A 19,504-nucleotide genomic window follows, 5' to 3' on the forward strand; every position below is an offset into this window, starting at 1 on the left:
ATAAGGTACTAGGTCAGCAGCAGCAGCAACCCGGGGGGGGAGGGGGGGGATAGTGTTTAAGTTAATTTGCTTATTGTTAATTTATTCTGTTGTTTATTGGGGTTGGGGGGGGGGGAGGGGTTTGTTATATGCGTTGTTACGGGTGCCGGGGGGTGTTTATTATTATTATTGTTTTGTTGATATATATTTTTCAAAAATTTCCAATAAAAATTATTTTTTTTAAAAAAAGAAAATGAAGTCGAGGCATGGACATTGGTTATGCCTCTCCTGAAAAGAAAGCCAGAGATAGCTCTGGAATTTTGCTTCCTGCCAGGAATACAATCCGCTGCAAAATGTTCTCAAAACTTGGCACTCGTTACTGAACAAAGAAAGGTTTGGACACTCTCTCAAAATTCATGGATAAAATTTGTGTGAAAGATGACTTCTTGAATGCGAGCAGGCTTGGTTAGAAATCTATAAATTTTGGAAAAAGGATGATTCTTCCATAAGAGAATAGATTATGGAGTTTAACTGACTGTATATGAGATTGCAGAAATTCCACTTCGAAATTCCCAAAACACTTCTTGTCTTTTAAATTATTGGACCATGCCAAGATATCAAATATGGATAGGCTCCTAGTTTTAACCGGAGTTAGATTCAGAGAAAAATATATATGTTTGTATCAAATTTCTAAAGCCTTTAAAAAAAATTTGGGGGGGGGGGGGGGGAGGGACATGCATTTCCAACAGCTTTTCTGGCATAAATGGTCTCTTCAGCACTGACACCAATGATGAAGGATACAACACGAGCAGCATTTTGAGACTGTTCAAATATATGGCCCTGACATCTGTACAAAAGAAAAATTAAACAAAAGGTAGGAGATCCTTTTGGGAGTTAGATAACAGGAATTGAACAAGTATGGGAGGAGATGAACCCCAGGAATAACCAAGGGGTGGTCAACCGATGCTTCAAATATGACTGGTACAAAAGGTGAAGTCACACAGGATCAGAGGTGAGGTGGTAAGATAGATACAGAACTGGTTCGGTCACAGAAAGCAGAGGCTAGCAGTAGAAGAGTGTTTTTCTGAATGGAAGGTTGTGACTAGTGGTGTTCCACAGTGATCTGTGCTGGGGCCTCTGTTGCTGGTTGTATACATAAACGATTTGGAGGAAAATGTAGCCGGTCTGATTAGTAAGTTCGCGGATGACACCAAAGTTGGTGGAGTGGCAGATACTGTTGAGGATTGTCAGAGGATACAGCAGGACATAGGTTGTAGACTTGGGCAGAGAAATGGCAAATGGGAGTTTAATCCAGACAAGTGTGAGGTAATGCATTTTGGTAGGTCTAACATATAGGGGAAATATACCATAAATATATGGTATACACCAGAAATATAGAAAGTCAGAGAGATCTGGGCGAGCAGGTGCGCAGATCTTGGAAGGTGGCAACACAAGTGGACGAGGTAGTCAAGAAAGCATACGGAATGCTTGCCTTCATGCTCGGAGCATTGAGTATAAAAATTGGCAAGCTATGCTACAGTTGTATAGGAGCTTGGTACGGCCGCACTTGGAATATTGCGCACAATTCTAGTCGCCACACTACCAGAAGGATGTGGAGGCTTTAGAGAGAGGTTTACCAGGATGTTGCCTGGTCTGGAGGGTGTTAGCTATGCAGAGTGGTTGAATAGACTCGTTCTGTTTTCAGTAGAACGATGGAGGTTGATGGGTGACCTGATAGAGGTCTACAAGATTATGAGAGACATGGATAGAGTGGATGGGCAGGCACTCTTTCCCAGGATAGAGGGGTCAGTCACTAGGGGGTATAGGTTTACGGTGCACGGGGCAAAGTTTAAAGGAGATGTGCGAGGCAGGTATTTTTTACACAGAGGGTGGTGAGTGCCTGGAACACACTGCGAGGGGAGGTTATGGAATCAAATACATTAAAGGCATTCATAAGGAATCTCCATAAATAAATGGATAGGATGTGTATCGAGGGATATGGCACTAGGAAGTGCTGAGGGTTTTGGCTAAGGGTGGTAACATGACCGGTACAGGCTTGGAGGGCCGTAGGGCCTGTTCCTGTGCTGTATTGTTCTTTGACTCTAAGTATCATTATGTTGAATTGCCCCAAAATAAAGTGTTTTTGAGACAACATATAGCACAGAGGGTACGGAAGGTAAGGAGGATGAAACTGACCAATCAGAAAGAATTGTATTGGGCACCAGAAGCTTTAGTCCAGAAAGGTGTATCCTAATCGCAGATTCATTCAATTGTGCAGTTCTAGACAGTGGGTGTACATCCGCAGTACGAGGAGTGGACTGGCTAAACTGTTAAATGACTTCTTTAAGAAAGGAAGATTTCAGGTTCTGCGATGGTAACACATTGAAATCACTAAAGAGTAGTAATTCTGTGTGAAACAGCAGAAGTGAACCATATTATCAATACTGATGTGGTATCAAGTGATATACCCTTACTGTTAAACAAGCCTTCAATGAAAAAGGCCCAAATGAAGTTGGACATAGAGCATGATAAAGCAATTATTTTGGGAGATTTGCAATTTACACATGTGGGAAATTATTGTATTCTTTTCAGGCCTAACATCACTAGATTGAATATTAGGGATATTAAATGACAACTAGAGATACAAATTTAAAGGAGAGAAGCAAATTATTACCAAACGACACCACCAATTTTCACATCCCTCTGGTCATAGGTGGAAGATTTGTTGAAGGATGCAGGGGTAACTTGATTAGAAATAGATTGGACTTGTTTACCATATTAATGAAAAATGTGATATTTGTAAAAGATTCAGGAGAACACCATCATAACCAGTGGAACATCTTAGATTGGTGAGAAACTTAAATGAAGCTATGCCGACGGACCTCAACATTTCGGATAAGGAAAAAAGATTTTTCTTCAACATTTTGTAGACGCAGCTAAGGAAATAAATATTTTTCTTCTACATTTTGTAAATGCAGCAGCTACTCTTAGACTGTTAATGATTATTAAAGACAAAAAAGTAATTATCGGTAAAACAATGGAAAGATAAAATAGGAACAAGGCTGAGCACCAGCTAAATTATTAACGGACAATGGAGGGGAACTTGGCAATGATGAATTCAGGAGTTGTGTGAGAAAATGTAAATATTGTAGCAATGTACATAGCAGAAAGTCCTTTTATCAATGGGATATGTCGAAGAAATCTCACTGTCATTGACGAAATACTCCAAAGTTTTAGCTGACCAACTGAATCGGAAACTGACAACTGTTCGTGTGCATAGCACATACAAAAAAAACACACTCAGATGGTTAGGGGCTGCAGCCCCAATCAATTAGTTTATGGCAGGAATCCAAAAATACCCCCCCCCCCCCCCCCCCCCCAGGAGGGGACTACTGTTTGTTCAATTTTTGCAGAACATTCAAATGCCATGCTTGCAGGAAGAGGAGTGTTGATTAAGGTCGAAGTTTCAGGAAAGAAAATAGGACAGCTTTGAGGTAATAAATCAGGCAGTCAAATAAACATTAAGCTTGGGCCATGGCATATTTCAAAACAGAAGGGCAGAAAGAATGGAGAGGCACAGGAAATGTTATAGGCACTGATGGCAAAACAATAATCTCGCAACATGGTAATCAAATTCCACACAGTTTACTGGCACGGATTACACATTGACAGAAACTGAAGATGCACCATGCACTACACACATATATATGCCAGAGCTGCATGAATAACCGTGTGACAGATAATTGGCTAACTGCCAATGGACCAATGATGGTGAAGGTATGGATAGGACCCTTAGAATTAGAATTAGAACAGTACAGCACAGAACAGGCCCTTCGGCCCTCGATGTTGTGCCGAGCAATGATCACCCTACTTAAACCCACGTAACCCGTATACCCGTAACCCAACAATCCCCCCATTAACCTTACACTACGGGCAATTTAGCATGGCCAATCCACCTAACCCGCACATCTTTGGACTGTGGGAGGAAACCGGAGCACCCGGAGGAAACCCACGCACACACAGGGAGGACGTGCAGACTCCACACAGACAGTGACCCAGCCGGGAATCGAACCTGGGACCCTGGAGCTGTGAAGCATTGATGCTAACCACCATGCTACCGTGAGGCCCCTAACTACATGTCTGAACTAAGGTGGCATAAATCCGGAAGGAGCCAGTGAATGGAGAGAAGCCACGGTAGCAGGAACGGGCAGGAAAGGCCATGGAAATACAAAAACTGGCTGAAAGTACAAGACAAGGGGCAGGATATCAGGGCTGGAATTCTCCAGGCGTTGGGATTTTCTTTTTTCACTGGCAGTGCCCCCTGCCCACGGGTTTCCCAGTGATGCAGAATGGCTTCAATGGTAGATCCCATTGACAACTGGTTGGAAGAGAGAATCCCACCTCCAGCAAATGGTGTGCCACCGAGAAACTCGCGGCTGGGGAAACGGAGAATCCAGTCCTAGATCTATGACTGGCAAAAGGAAGTAAAAAGGTGAAAAGCCAGGAAAGTTAGTTTCAGTCCAGACATGACCCTGATGGTGATCACAGCCCAAGGAAAATCAAGAACTTTATCACAGGAGTGTCAGGAGATTGAATAGGGGATGTATTTTAACAATACAAGGACTAAAGAACAGTGAGGGGTGACAAAATAAGTGGAAGTCCCTTCGATAAAGCAGTTCTTGTGGCTACAAACAAGTTAGATGATAAATTGATTAAGGGGGCAAAACAAAAAGAGAAGGACCTCACCGTTGAAGAAAGTTTTGCCTTTACAATGAGGTGCCAAAAGACAACCAGCGTTGCCCCATACTTGGATATGTACAGAAGTACCTCCCGATGGTTCATGGAAAGCCAGTCTTGTAGCTAAGGGATTTGACGAACAACTGGGCAACCAGAAAGTTAGAATAGACTCCCCAACAGCAGAAAAGGCAAGTTTGAGTATTTTCCGACACACTTAGTGACATACTCATGGGAATGTAAATCCATTGACATCAAAGTCGCATTTTTGCAAGGGGAGCATTCTTAAAAGTCTCCAAAAGAATCTGGAGATACAGATGGGAAATTATGGACGCTAAATTGTTTTACAAGCTAAACTATGCATCCGTGGCATTTTACAGTCAGTTCTGGCCTACTAAAAGCTGATTGCAGAGGGCAACACAGTGGTGCAGTGGTTAGCACTGCTGCCTCATGGCACCAAGGATCCCGGTTCAATCCCGATCCCAGGTAACTGTCCGTCTGGAGTTTGCACATTTTCCCTGTGTCTACATGGGTCTCACCCCCGCAAAACCCAAAAAGATGTGCAGGGTATGTGAATTTACTATGCCAAATTGCCCCTTAATTGGAAAAAAAGAATTGGATACTCTAAATTTATATTTTAAAAAACGCTAATTGCATGATCTGCTTTTAGCTGAAGACAATGTCTTATTGGCACGATGAAGGAAAACTAGCAGGCATTTTCATAATGATCGTAGATGATTTTCTGTTGGTGGTTGCAGGGGAGGGGGGTGTGGGGTGGAACCAGCAACACTTGAGAAATTTGCGATATAATTATAAAGGAATTCAAAATTGGATTCAAAATCGCCCAGTGTGTCACTGAGATGTGGTGATCTTTGTGAGGGGTTTCCAGGATGGAAGGTGTAGTGATCAGAAAGGTACACAAAGTTCTTTTGAAGAACTAAACTAATTTTATTAACACTACTAAATTTGAGTTCGACACTTATTCTGAATATCAAACACATATGTGAGAATTAAACTACACTCACTGACACTATCTCCATCTACTAATTATAACTATTATATCTCGACTAACTCTGCAATACACTATGAATCTGATCTTTATTAGCTCCAGTCTAACCTCCCCCTTAGCTCAAGAGCCAGTGCAATTTATAGTACTGTCCCTTAGCTCCCTCTAGTGGCTAGTCTCAACATAACATTAACTCTCCACATGCTGCCCATTTGTATAATGTCATATGCCCCTTTCTTGGGAGTAAAATGTTGGCTATACATTTTATTGCTTACAGTATTATACAGCATGTCAACAATGATATAACTAATGTTAGATTTACAGATTTAATCTATTTGGAGGTTTCCTACATCTTGCAGACCTTCTTAATATTACAACAGTGTTATTTGAATTATCTGGTTCATCTGACAATATAGCTTTTGGAAAGTAATTTGTAGGAAATATGAATTGTTGGCTCATGGTAGCTGATTCTGTGAATATAACAGGTTGTTTGAGTTTCAATAGGTCTCTTCTGTTTCTACAAGAAACCTTTCCAGATTCTGTTCTGATGACGTATGATCTTGGTGCAAGTTCATGAGTACTTTTGCAATGTCCATCCAGCCACCTTCAGGATAATGAATGCGTACAATATCACCTTCTTCGAGTGTAGATAGTGATTTGGAGTTTTTAATTGTAATACTTCTTTTGCTTACTCTTCAGTTGCTGCATTTTTTATGCACGACTTATTCATTTTTTTGGGAACTATTAGAGTTGGTAACATAGTACATATTCTTCGCCCCATCAGTAGTTGTGCTGGAGAAAGTCTCGACAACAGTGGTGTAGCCCTGTATACTAACAGTGCTAAGTCAATGTCCTTTCTATCAAAAGCCTTTTTGAGAAGCTGCTTCACAATTCCCAACCCATTCTCAGCTTTCCCGTTTGCCTGTGGATATAGTGGGCTAGACGTTACATATGTGAAGTTATAGTCATTGGCAAATTGGCAAATCCAGGCTGCTAAAGCACGGTCCATTGTCTGTGACAACAGTAACTCGTATGGCATGTCTGGAAATACATTCTTCGTTGCCCTGACAACTGAATGCGTTGTTGTGTCGGATAATTTGATAACCTCCGGAAAATTTGAGTAATAGTCAATAATTATCAAATAATCACAGCCTTGAGAGTAAAATATGTTCATGGTGACTTTTGTCCATGGTTGAGTAACTAGTTCACTTTTCGCCGAGGTGTATTTACATTGTGTTGGTTGGTTGGTTCATTCGGCATATCCGACACTGTTGAATTTAGTTGTCCATACCCTTGTTGATTCCCAGCCAATGCACAGATTATCGTGCTCTTTTTCTACATTTCTTAATGCCTTGATGTCATTTGTGGATATGTGCAAGAATGTCTCGTCTAAGACATGATGGAATTACAATGCGGTCCCCTTTCAATAGAAAGAAGTCTTACAACACCAGGTTAAAGTCCAACATGTTTGTTTCAAACACTAGCTTTCAGAGCACTGCTCCTTCCTCAGGTGAATGAAGAGGTATGTTCCAGAAACATATATATAGACAAATTCAAAGATGCCAGACAATGCTTAGAATGCGAGCATTTGCAGGTAATTAAATCTTTACAGATCCAAAGATAGGAGTAACCCCAGGTTAAAGAGGTGTGAATTGTCTCCAGCCAGGACAGTTGGTAGGATTTCGCAAGCCCAGGCCAGATGGTGGGGGATGAATGTAATGCGACACGAATCCCAGGTCCCGGTTGAGGTCGCACTCATGTGTGCGCAACTTGGCTATACGTTTCTGCTCGGCGATTCTGCGTTGTCGCGCTTCCTGAAGGCCGTCTTGGAGAACGCTTACCCGGAGATCAGAGGCTGTTTGCCCTTGACTGCTGAAGTGTTCCCCGACTGGAAGGGAACATTCCTGCCTGGTGATTGTCGCGCGATGTCCGTTCATTTGTTGTCGCAGCGTCTGCATGGTCTCGCCAATGTACCACGCTTTGAGACATCCTTGCAAGAGGTAGACAACGTTGGCCGAATCGCACGAGTATATACCGCGTACCTGGTGGGTGGTGTTCTCACGTGCAATGGTGGTATCCATGTCGATGTTCTGGAACGTCTTGCAGATTGTCACGGCAGGGTTGTGTGGGGTCATGGTTGCTGTTCTGAAGGCTGGGGAGTTTGCTGCAAACAATGGTTTGTTTGAAGTTGCGCGGTTGTTTGAAGGCAAGTAGTGGGGGTGTGGGGATGACCTTGGCAAGATGTTCATCTTCATCGATGACATGTTGAAAGCTGTGAAGAAGATGTCGTAGTTTCTCCGCCCCAGGAAAGTACTGGACGACAAAGGGTACTCTGTCGGTTATGTCCCATGTTTGTCTTCTGAGGAGGCTGGTGCGGTTTTTTGCTGTGGCGCGTTGGAACTGTCGATCAACATCATTTCAATAGAAAGTCACCTATTGTTGTCAGGTCTTCGTTGATGTTGCGAAAGTTTGCACATTTCCCATTAGGCAAGACAGTACGTAGATATTGTATCACTTGCTGAAGCGTCGTATATCGTGGAGTTTCTGCCTTGATTATTTGAAGCTTAGCATCCGTGACAGATAGCATTGCTGTGATGAAGTTGACTTGTGCTTCAATACAGACTACACAGTCAACAACTTTGTTATCCTCGTGCATTGTGGCTCTGGATAACATATCTGCAAGTACTAAATCTTTCCCTGGTGTATATATTAATTCAAAGTCATATCGACGCAGCTTCAGCATTGTAGCCACCTGGGTTGGCCTCTTCCCGACTTAAAATGGAGATTCGCAAAGAACGCAGGGAAAATTGGACAGTATGAGAAAACAAGCAGTTTGCAGAGTTCTTCTGTATATTCGAGTTGCAGAAAGCAGACAGCATTGAAACCAGCAATCTGAATATTAATGAGCGATTCCCAGGCACAATAGCAACAGTTAGGATAATCGAGGTAAAACCAGACTTCTCGGCGCCAGCAGGAGTCCAAGACAAAAGAGGCTAACGAACACCCAAGGACCACCCAGCGATCAGGAAACAGCCCCAGTATTCGGGAATTCAAACCGATCGATTGGTACGTGATCCAATCGATTGGAGTCAGGTACGGGGTCCGCCCAAAAGGGCGCGAAGCCCCGGGGCCTATAAAGACAGGTCCCAAGTTCAATTCGCTCTCTTTGCAGTTTCTCTCGACAGACTTCTTGGCAGGGTCACGCAGCAGACCGAAACAACACTTGACCCTGAACTACCTTGCAGCTGCATCAACAAGTGTCCAGTCAACGCACGCTACGAGATAGGCGCTCCTGACCCTTAGTCCGTACCAGCTAGAAGCCTGCAGTCTCAGGATTAAATAAGGGGCCATTGTTACCTGACCCAGTGGGTTCCTTTTCCAGAAGATAAGTATTGGCCTGTAGTGGTAGAAGTAGCTTAGTTTTGTAGTATTTATGCATGAGTAGCGATTGACTGTGTATATAATAAATGTGTTTTAATTTGAAGCTTACTAACTGGTGTATTGAGTTATTGATCAGTACTTGAACCTCGTGGTGATATCATAAAAATACCTGGCGACTCTAGAGCAAGGTAATAAAACAGAACCAATCGAGTGTAAAGCACACTCACCAGAACGAGCAACAGCATCATGCGTTGGAGTCATGGCGACATGTCATTTAGATCTTTCTTGATTATATTGACCAGCGGATGGTGATCTGTCTCTACAAAGAAGTGTGGCAGTCCAAAGACATAGTAGTGAAATTTGGTGATGTCTGTCAAGAGACCTAGGCATTCTTTTTCAATTTGGGCATACCTTTGCTCAGTTTGCTTCATGGAGCGAGATGCTTACGCAACGAATCGTTGTCTGCTTTTTGTAGTAGAACTGCGCCAATACCATTTTGACTTGCAGCTGTTGATATTTTGGTGACTCGTGTTTGAGTCGTAGAATGTTAGAGCTGGTGCAGTGATTAAAGATGCCACTCCGTTTCATGTGTGGAGTCCAGGTGAATGCAACATTTTTCTTTATCAGGTTTCTTAATTCAGTTGCCCTACTTGATAAGTTTGGAATGAATTTCCCCATAAAGTTGACAACCCCGATTCACGATATGGCTTCCTCGTCCTTTGGTAGGTATTGGCATTTGACTAACAGCTTTGACTTTTGATTGGTCAGGTTGCACTCCACATTTTGAGATGACATCTCCCCAAAATTTTAGTTTTTGAATGCCATTTGAATTTGGCAGTGTGAATTCTTTGAATCAGGTTCAACTGGATACATGCATCTATTCCAATCAGTGAGGATTTTGTGTCATCCACAATTTCAAAATCAAGTGAAATGTTAATGTCACCACTCTCAGCTATGAGGTAGCATAAACATTTTGTTGCTATTTTATTTCCATTGTCGCCTGTTAATCTATAATGTACTTGTACTTTTCATATTTTGGACGGGTTACTATTTTGCCCAAATCTGTTTCTGCACTTTCAACACTCCCAATGGTCGATATTGTTTTAATAGACTGCCCTTCAGCATCATTTCAGCTTCTGAAATATTTCACCTTGCCATGGAAACAATCATTGAAGGCATTGAGCCCAGCCAGGTGGTAGCAGTTTCAGAAGGGAAGCATTTTGGGAACAGTGACCACAATTCAGTAAGTTTTAAAGCGCTGGTGGACAAGGATAAGAATGGTCCTAGGGTGAATGTGCTAAATTCCCGTACTAGCCTCCCCGGACAGGCGCCGGAATGTGGCGACTAGGGGCTTTTCACAGTAACTTCATTGAAGCCTACTCGTGACAATAAGCGATTTTCATTTCATTTCATTTCTCAAATTGGGGGAAGGCAAATTATAACAATATTAGGCGGGAATTGAAGAACTTAGATTGGGGGCGGATGTTTGAGGGTAAATCAACATCTGACATGTGGGAGGCTTTCAAATGTCAGTTGAAAGGAATTCAGGACCGGCATGTTCCTGTGAGGAAGAAGGATAAATCTGGCAAATTTCGGGAACCTTGGATAACGAGAGATATTGTAGGCCTCGTCAAAAAGAAAAAGGAGGCATTTGTCAGGGCTAGAAGGCTGGGAACAGGTGAAGCCTGTATGGAATATAAGGAAAGTAGGAAGGAACTTAAGCACGGCGTCAGGAGGGCTAAACGGGGTCACGAGAAGTCATTGGTAAATAGGGTTAAGGAAAATCCCAAGGCTTTTTATATGTACATAAAAAGCAAGAGGATAGCCAGAGAAAGGGTTGGCCCACTGAAGGACAGGGGAGGGAATCTATGTGTGGAGCCAGAGGAAATGGGCAAGGTACTAAATGAATACTTTGCATCAGTATTCACCAAAGAGAAGGAATTGGTGGATGTTGTATGTAGATAGCATGGGTCACATTGAGATCCAAAAAAATGAGGTGTTGGACGTCTTTTAAAATATTAAGGTAGATCAGTCCCCAGGGCCTGATGGGATCTACCCCAGAATACTGAAGGAGGCAAGAGAAGAAATTGTTGAGGCCTTGACAGAAATCTTTGGATCCTCACTGTCTTCAGGTGATGTCCCGTAGGACTGGAGAATAGCCAATGTTGTTCCTTTGTTTAATAAGGGTAGCAAGGATAATCCAGGGAACTACAGGCCAGTGAGCCACATGTCAGTGGTAGGGAAATTACTGATTCTTAGAGACAGGATCTATTCCCATTTGGAAGCAAGTGGACATATTAGCGAGAGACAGCACGGTTTTGTGAAGGGGAGGTCATGTCTCATTAACTTGATAGAGATTTTCGAGGAGGTCACAAAGATGATTGATGCAGGTAGGGCAGTGGATGTTGTCTATATGGACTGCAGTAAGGCCTTTGACAATGTCTCTCATGGCAGACTGGTACAAAAGGTGAAGTCACACGGGATGAGAGGCGATTTGGCAAGGTGGATACAGAACTGGCTAGGTCATAGAAGGCAGAGAGTAGCAATGGAAGGGTGCTTTTCTGATTGAAGGACTGTGACTAGTGGTGTTCCACAGGGATCAGTGCTGGGACTATAAAAATGATTTAGAAGAAAATGTAACTGGTCTGATTGGTAGGTTTGCGGACGACACGAAAGTTGGTGGAATTGCAGATAGTGATGAAGACTGTCAGAGGATTCAGCAGGATTTAGATAGTTTGTAGACTTGGGTGGAGAGATGGCAGATGGAGTTTAATCCAGACAATGTGAGCTAATGCATTTTGGACGGTCTAATACAGGTAGGGAATATACAGTGAATGGTAGAACCCTCAAGAGTATTGACAGTCAGAGAGATCGAGGTGTACAGGTCCACAGGTCACTGAAAGGGGCAACACAAGTGGAGAAAAGATAGTCAAGAAGGCATACGGCATGCTTGCCTTCATTGGCTGGGGCATTGAGTATAAAAATTGGCAAGTCATGTTGCAGCTGTATAGAACCTTAGTTAGGCCACACTTGGGAGCATAGTGTTCAATTCTGGTCGCCACACTACCGGAAGGATGTGGAGGCTTTGGAGAGGGTGCAGAAGAGATTTACCAGGATGTTGCCTGGTATGGAGGGCATTAGCTATGAGGAGAGGTTGAATAAACTCGGTTTGTTCTCACTGGAACATAGAACATACAATGCAGAAGGAGGCCATTCAGCCCATCGAGTCTGCACCAACCCACTTAAGCCCTCACTTCCACCCTATCCCCGTAACCCAATAACCCCTGCTAACCTTTTTAGTCACTAAGGGCAATTTATCATGGCCAATCCACCTAACCTGCACGTCTTTGGACTGTGGGAGGAAACCGGAGCACGCAGGAGGAAACCCACACAGACACCGGGAGAACGTGCAGACTTCGCACAGAGAGTGACCCAGCGGGGAATCGAACCTGGGACCCTGGCGCTGTGAAGCCACAGTGCTGTCCACTTGTGCTACCGTGCTGCCCAACGGCGGAGGTTGAGGGGCGACCTGATAGAGGTCTATAAGATTACGAGGAGCATAGACAAGTATGGATAGTCAGAGGCTTTTCCCCAGGGTAGAGGGGTCAATTACGAGGGGGCATAGGTTTAAGGTGCGAGGAGCAAGGTTTAGAGGAGATGTACGAGGCAAATCTTCTTTTTTTTTTTTAAAACAGAGGGTTGTGGGTGCCTGGAACTCGCTGCCGATGGAGATGGTGGAAGCAGGGACGATAGTGACATTTAAGGGGCGTCTTGCCAAATACATGAATAGAATGGGAATAGAGGGATACGGACCCTGGAAGTGCAGAAGATTTTAGTTTTGACAGCAGCATGGTCGCGCAGGCTTGAAGGGCCAAATGGCCTGTTCCTGTGCTGTTTCTTTCTTTGATGTGGAGATGCCGGCGTTGGACGGGGTGAGCACAGTAAGAAATCTTACAACACCAGGTTAAAGTCCAACAGGTTTGTTTCAAACATGAGCTTTCGGAGCACTGCTCCTTCCTCAGGAGGCCTTAAGTGGCTCAGGCCTCCTGAGGAAGGAGCAGTGCTCCGAAAGCTCATGTTTGAAACAAACCTGTTGGACTTTAACCTGGTGTTGTAAGACTTCTTACTGTATTTTTCTTTGTTCTAGGTGTACGCTGTATATGGACGATGACATCAAATGGTCCAATACACAGGAAGAACACTGTGGGAGACTATTCAAAGTTCTCACCAGAATTGACTCCTATGGACTCAAACTAAACAAAGAAAAATGCCAATTTGGCATTCAAAAACTAAAATTTTGGGGAGCTGGCATCTCAAAATGTGGAGTGCAACCTGACCAATCAAAAGTCGAAGCTGTTGGTCAAATGCCAATACCTACCAAAGGACAAGGAATCAGCACTTTCAGAATTAATTTTCTTTAACATCCAGTGGATTTGTATGTTGCACATGGATCCATTTACATTGACACCAGGGCACTGCAACAATATTCTGCAGGCTTACAGGTAAACATGCTGGAAATTGTCAATTATTTAATCGACCTATTAAAAGATTTGTAAAACTCCAAATGAACATTTGAAATAATTGTTCAGACATTATGGGCGATCGTGATAAGATGATATTTATCGCCCACCCTTGGCAGCCCGGTGTAGATAGTGAAGGGCCTTATCTTTAAGCTACAGAAGTTTTTGTGATGATGGTATTCTCATAATGGTACAAGATCTGTAATGTTTGGGAGCTGTGATAACTGTTCAAGGCACAATAATGTGTGACTTTGAGCAGATCATGGAGATGGTGGTGGAAGTGCATGGAAGGTCAGGTTGGATTGATCAATCAATTAGAAGGGGACCCACAGATAAAAAAAACCCACAAAGCAAATAGGAGAGAGAAAAACGGGAGGAAAAAGCTGAGACACGCACTCGCAAGTACAGAGTGATAGACAGCAACAGTACGGAGAGAAGTGCACAGGCAGGAGGCAACTCAGCAACAGCTTCTCAGGGAAACTAACAAAAGGCAATTAACACTGCTTTATTAAGGTCACCTATATTACAAGAACAATTTCAAATAGAAATGACTCATACACACATTAATAGACACACAGGTACACATTGATAGAGACAAACAGATTAACAAAAACTGGCATGGAGATACACCGAGATAAAGAACAGGAATTATACACACACACACATACAAAGTGAGTGACACCCTGAAGAGTGAATGGAATGAATTATACTCACATTTACCGTGGTTCCCGTGATAAAATGCAGCCCGTTATTCGACTTGATTTCAATTCCCTGAACAATGTAAAGGAGCAGCTTTTAATCCAAGCAAGGGCAAACAAAAATGACCAACTTCTTGAGAACTACATTTTCATAAGCACTGAAGCCATAGCTCTCCAGCAGAAACTGAAATACTTCTTGGGCACCCGTGATATTCTCAGTGAATGTGCCTGTCAGCTCGGATCACAGCTGTCACAACCCTGAATCAATCAACTTGCAGAACAACCCACAGTTTTTTTTAAATTTGGCATTAGATTTTCGTTTTTAATTTTGAACTAATGCTGTAAAATAGTTCAATTTGGGGGTAAATTCCTGATCAGGTTTGAGACTTATTCAGTTATTGTAAATTAGCAGAAATTCCAACTTCAATATGGCAACATTGGACAGAAACCCCTCAACCGGCACCAAACCTGCTGTGAACACCCAAATCAACACATGCTTCTTTGGGGTATTCATAGACCAGAGAGTGGCCAGTCAGATAATACACAAAATTGAAACCTCCTTAAAAGGATCTTTCAAGTACAAACAAATTAAAACAATATCTACACAGGTTGGACACTTAATATGATGGTGTTGCCTGGGCACCTCCCCAAGGCTAACTTAGCACATAGACATGTAAATATAGTTCGGAGCAGTGTAAACAGAGTATCTGAGGAAACTAAAGCTGCTACAATGTACTTATCAGTGGCTCATTGCATCAAAACATCCTGGTTAAAAGGAACAAGTTAAAAAAAAAATTGAATTTCTTACTCCATGCCTAATGTTGGGTAAGAAGTCTGACAACACCAGGTTTTTTTTTAAAATAATTTTTATTGGAATTTTTTGAAAAATATATATCAACAAACAATAATAACAATAACAATAATAATAAACACCCCCCGGCACCAGTAACAACGCATATAACAAACACCCCACCGCCCCCAAACCCAATAAACAACAAAATAAATTAACAATAAGCAAATTAACTTAAACACTATCCCCCTAAAACCCACCCCCCTTTCCCTCCCGGGTTGCTGCTGCTGCTGACCTAGTACCTTATCGTTGAGCCAGAAAGTCGAGGAAAGGCTGCCACCTCCTAAAGAACCCTTGTACCGACCCCCTCAGGGCGAATTTGACCCTCTCCAGCTTAATGAATCCCGCCATGTCATTAGCCATATAGGTGGCACGATAGCATTGTGGATAGCACAATCGCTTCACAGCTCCAGGGTCCCACGTTCGATTCCGGCTTGGGTCACTGTCTGTGCGGAGTCTGCACATCCTCCCCGTGTGTGCGTGAGTTTCCTCCGAGTGCTCCGGTTTCCTCCCACAGTCCAAAGATGTGCAGGTTAGGTGGATTGGCCATGATAAATTGCCCTTAGTGTCCAAAATTACCCTTAGTGTTGGGTGGGGTTACTGGGTTATGGGGATAGGGTGGAGTTGTTGACTTTCGGTAGGGTGCTCTTTCCAAGAGCCGGTGCAGACTCGATGGGATGAATGGCCTCCTTCTGCATCCAGGTCTCCACGATTGGAGGTCTCGCATCTTTCCATTGCAGCAAGATCCTCCACCGGGCAACTGGGGACGCAAAGGCGAAAACATCGGCCTCTTTCACCTCCTGCACTCCCGGCTCCACCCCAACCTCAAATATCGCGAGTCCCCAGCCTGGCTTGACCCTGGATCCCACCACCCTCGACACCGTCCTCGCCACCCCCTTCCAGAACTCCTCCAGTGCCGTGCATGCCCAGAACATATGGGCATGGTTCGCTGGACTCCCCGAACACCTGACGTACCTGTCTTCGCCCCCAAAGAACCTACTCATCCTAGATCCGGACATGTGGGCCCGGTGCAGCACCTTGAACTGGATGAGACTAAGCCTCGCACATGAAGAGTTCACCCTCTCCAGGGCGTCCGCCCATGTCCCCTCCTCAATCTGCTCCCCCAGCTCCACCTCCCACTTAGCCTTCAGCTCCTCGACCACCGCCTCCCCCACCTCCTGCATTACCTGGTAGATGTCAGACACCATCCCATCCCCGACCCACACCCCCGAAAGCACCCTATCCCTTACCCCCCGCGGGGGCAGCAAAGGGAACCCCTCCACCTGTCGCCGAGCAAACGTCTTGACCTGAAGGTACCTGAACATATTCCCCGGGGGGAGCTCAAACTTCTCCTCCAGTTCACCACGGCTCGCGAACCTCCCGTCAATAAACAGGTCTCCCAACTTCCTTATGCCCACCCTGTGCCACCCCAGGAACCCGCCATCCATGTTCCCTGGGACAAACCGGTGGTTCCCCCGCAGCAGGGCCTCCACCGAGCCCCCCACTTCCCCCCTGTGTCGCCTCCACCGCCCCCAAATTTTGAGGGTAGCCGCCACCACCGGGCTCGTAGTGTACCTCGTTGGAGGGAGCGGCAGCGGCGCCGTTACCAGTGCCTTCAGGCTCATGCCTCCACAGGACGCCATCTCCATCCGTTTCCATGCTGCCCCCTCCCCATCCATTACCCACTATGTACCATCGAAATGTTAGCCGCCCAATAGTACCCAGAGAGGTTGGGCAGCGCCAGCCCCCCTCTATCCCTGCCCAGCTCCATAAAGACCCTCCTTACCCTCGGAGTCCCGTGCGCCCAAACAAATCCCAGAATGCTGCTGTTCACCCTCCTAAAAAAGGCCCTCGGAACGAAATGGGGAGGCACTGAAACAAAAACCTCGGGAGCACCGTCATTTTAACGGACTGTACTCTACCCGCCAACGACAACGGCAGCATGTCCCACCTTTTAAATTCCTCCTCCATCTGCTCCACCAACCTAGTAAAATTGAGCTTGTGCAGAGTCCCCCAGCTCCTAGCCACCTGAACCACCAGGTACCCAAAACTCCTCACTGCCCTCTTTAGCGGGAGCCTACCAATCCCCTCCTCCTGATCTCCCGGGTGTACAACAAACAGCTCACTCTTGCCCAGGTTCAATTTATATCCCGAGAAACTCCCAAACTCAGCAAGAATCTCCATCACCTCCGGCATTCCCCCCACCGGGTCTGCTGCATACAGCAGCAAGTCATCCGCATACAGCGACACTCTGTGCCCCTTCCCACCTCGCACCAAACCCCTCCACCTCCCCGACTCCCCAAGAGCCATGGCAAGAGGCTCAATTGCCAACGCAAAAAGGAAGGGGGACAGGGGGCACCCCTGCCTCGTCCCACGGTGGAGCCGAAAGTACTCGGACCACCTCCCATTTGTCGCTACACTCGCCATCGGGGCCTCGTACAGCAACCTCACCCATTTAATAAACCCACCCCAAACCCGAACATCTCCAACACCTCCCACAAGTACACCCACTCAACCCTGTCAAAGGCCTTCTCCGCATCCAATGCCACCACAATCTCCGCCTCTCCTTCTGCTGCCGGCATCATTATCACATTTAGCAGCCTTTGCACGTTAGTGTTCAGCTGCCTCCCCTTCACAAAACCCGTCTGATCTTCATGTACCACCCCCGGCACTCAGTCCTCTATTCTAGTGGCCAAGATCTTCACCAGCAACTTGGCGTCTACATTCAGCAGTGAAATCGGCCTGTATGATCCGCACTGCAAGGGGTCCTTATCACGCTTCAGGATCAGGGAGATTAGTGCCCGAGACATCGTCGTGGGCAGAACACCCCCCTCCCATGCCTCGTTGAAGGTCCTGACCAACAGGGGGCCCAGCAGGTCCGCGTATTTCTTATAAAATTCAACTGGGAACCCATCCGGTCCCGGCGCCTTCCCCGACTGCATGTGGCCAATCCCACTGACCAGCTCCTCCAACTCGATCGGCGCCCCCAGTCCCTCCACCTGCTCCTCCTGCACCCTTGGAAATCGGAGCATGTCCAAAAAATTCTCCATTCCCCCTCCCACTGCCGGCGGCTCCGACCGGTACAGTTCCCGATAGAAGTCCCTAAAGACCTCATTGCCCTCTTCCCCTTCCCGCACCACATTTCCATCTCTATCCTTCACTCCACCAATCTCTCTAGCCACGTCCTGCTTACGCAGCTGGTGCGCCAGCATCCTGCTCGCCTTCTCTCCATACTCATAGACCGCTCCCTGCGACTTCCTCCACTGTGTCTCCGCCTTTCTGATGGTCAATAATTCAAACTTGGCCTGCAAGTTACGCCGTTCCCCCAGCAATCCCTCCTCCGGGGCTTCCGCATATCTCCTATCCACACTCAACAGCTCCTCCACCAGTCTCTCCCTCTCCTTATGGGCTCGGATGGAGATCAGCTCCCCCCCTAATCACTGCCTTCAGAGCCTCCCACACCATCCCCACCTGGACCTCCCCAGTATCATTGACCTCGAGGTACCTCTCGATACATCCCCGAACCCTCCTACACACCTCCTCATCAGCCAACAACCCCATGTCCAGATGCCAAAGCGGGCGCTGGTCCCGCGCCTCCCCCATCTCCAGATCCACCCAATGCGGAGCATGGTCCGAAATCGCGATAGCCGAATACTCGGCCTCCTCCACCCTCGGGACTAGTCCCCTGCTCAAAACAAAGAAATCAATGCGGGAATAAACCCTGTGCACATGGGAGAAAAAAAAAAAAAAAAAAAGTACTCCCGAGCCCTCGGCCTCCCGAACTCCACTCCTATCATCTGGTCCATAAACCCCCTCAACACCTTGGCCGCCGTTGGCCTCCTGCCTGTCCTTGAACTAGAACGATCCAGTAGGGGATCCAGCACCGTATTGAAGTCCCCCCCCCCACCCATGATCAAGCCCCCCACCTCCAGGCCAGGAATGCGGCCCAACATACGCCTCATGAAACCAGTATCATCCCAATTTGGGGCGTACACATTAACCAACATCACCCTCTCCCCCTGCAGCTTACCGCTCACCATCACATATCAGCCGCCACTATCAGCCACAAACTCAGACGCCTCAAACGCCACCCTCTTCCCCACCAGGATCGCCACCCCCCGGTTCTTCGATTCGAGCCCCAAGTGGAAAACCTGCCCCACCCACCCCTTCCTCAGACGGACCTGGTCTGCCACCTTCAGGTGGGTCTCCTGGAGCATGGCCACGTCCGCCTTCAGCCCCTTCAGATGCGAAAACACCCGGGCCCGCTTAACCGGCCCATTCAACCCCCTCACGTTCCACGTAATCAGCCGGATCGGGGGCACCCTGCCCCCCTCCC

At 45.9% G+C, this 19,504-nt stretch overlaps 1 protein-coding gene across 1 annotated transcript in view; it reads right to left on the reverse strand.

Annotated features, from left to right (window-relative positions):
- Positions 1-19,504, reverse strand: part of cnksr1 (connector enhancer of kinase suppressor of Ras 1) — a 143,874-nt gene that overhangs the window by 86,732 nt on the left and 37,638 nt on the right. The window contains exon 7 of the mRNA XM_038798021.1: positions 14,335-14,391. Within this exon, the coding sequence (XP_038653949.1) occupies positions 14,335-14,391 (57 nt within the window). The remainder of the gene's footprint in view (positions 1-14,334; positions 14,392-19,504) is intronic.

The sequence above is a fragment of the Scyliorhinus canicula genome, chromosome 1 (assembly GCF_902713615.1).
Source record: "Scyliorhinus canicula chromosome 1, sScyCan1.1, whole genome shotgun sequence".
Lineage (NCBI taxonomy): Eukaryota > Metazoa > Chordata > Chondrichthyes > Carcharhiniformes > Scyliorhinidae > Scyliorhinus > Scyliorhinus canicula.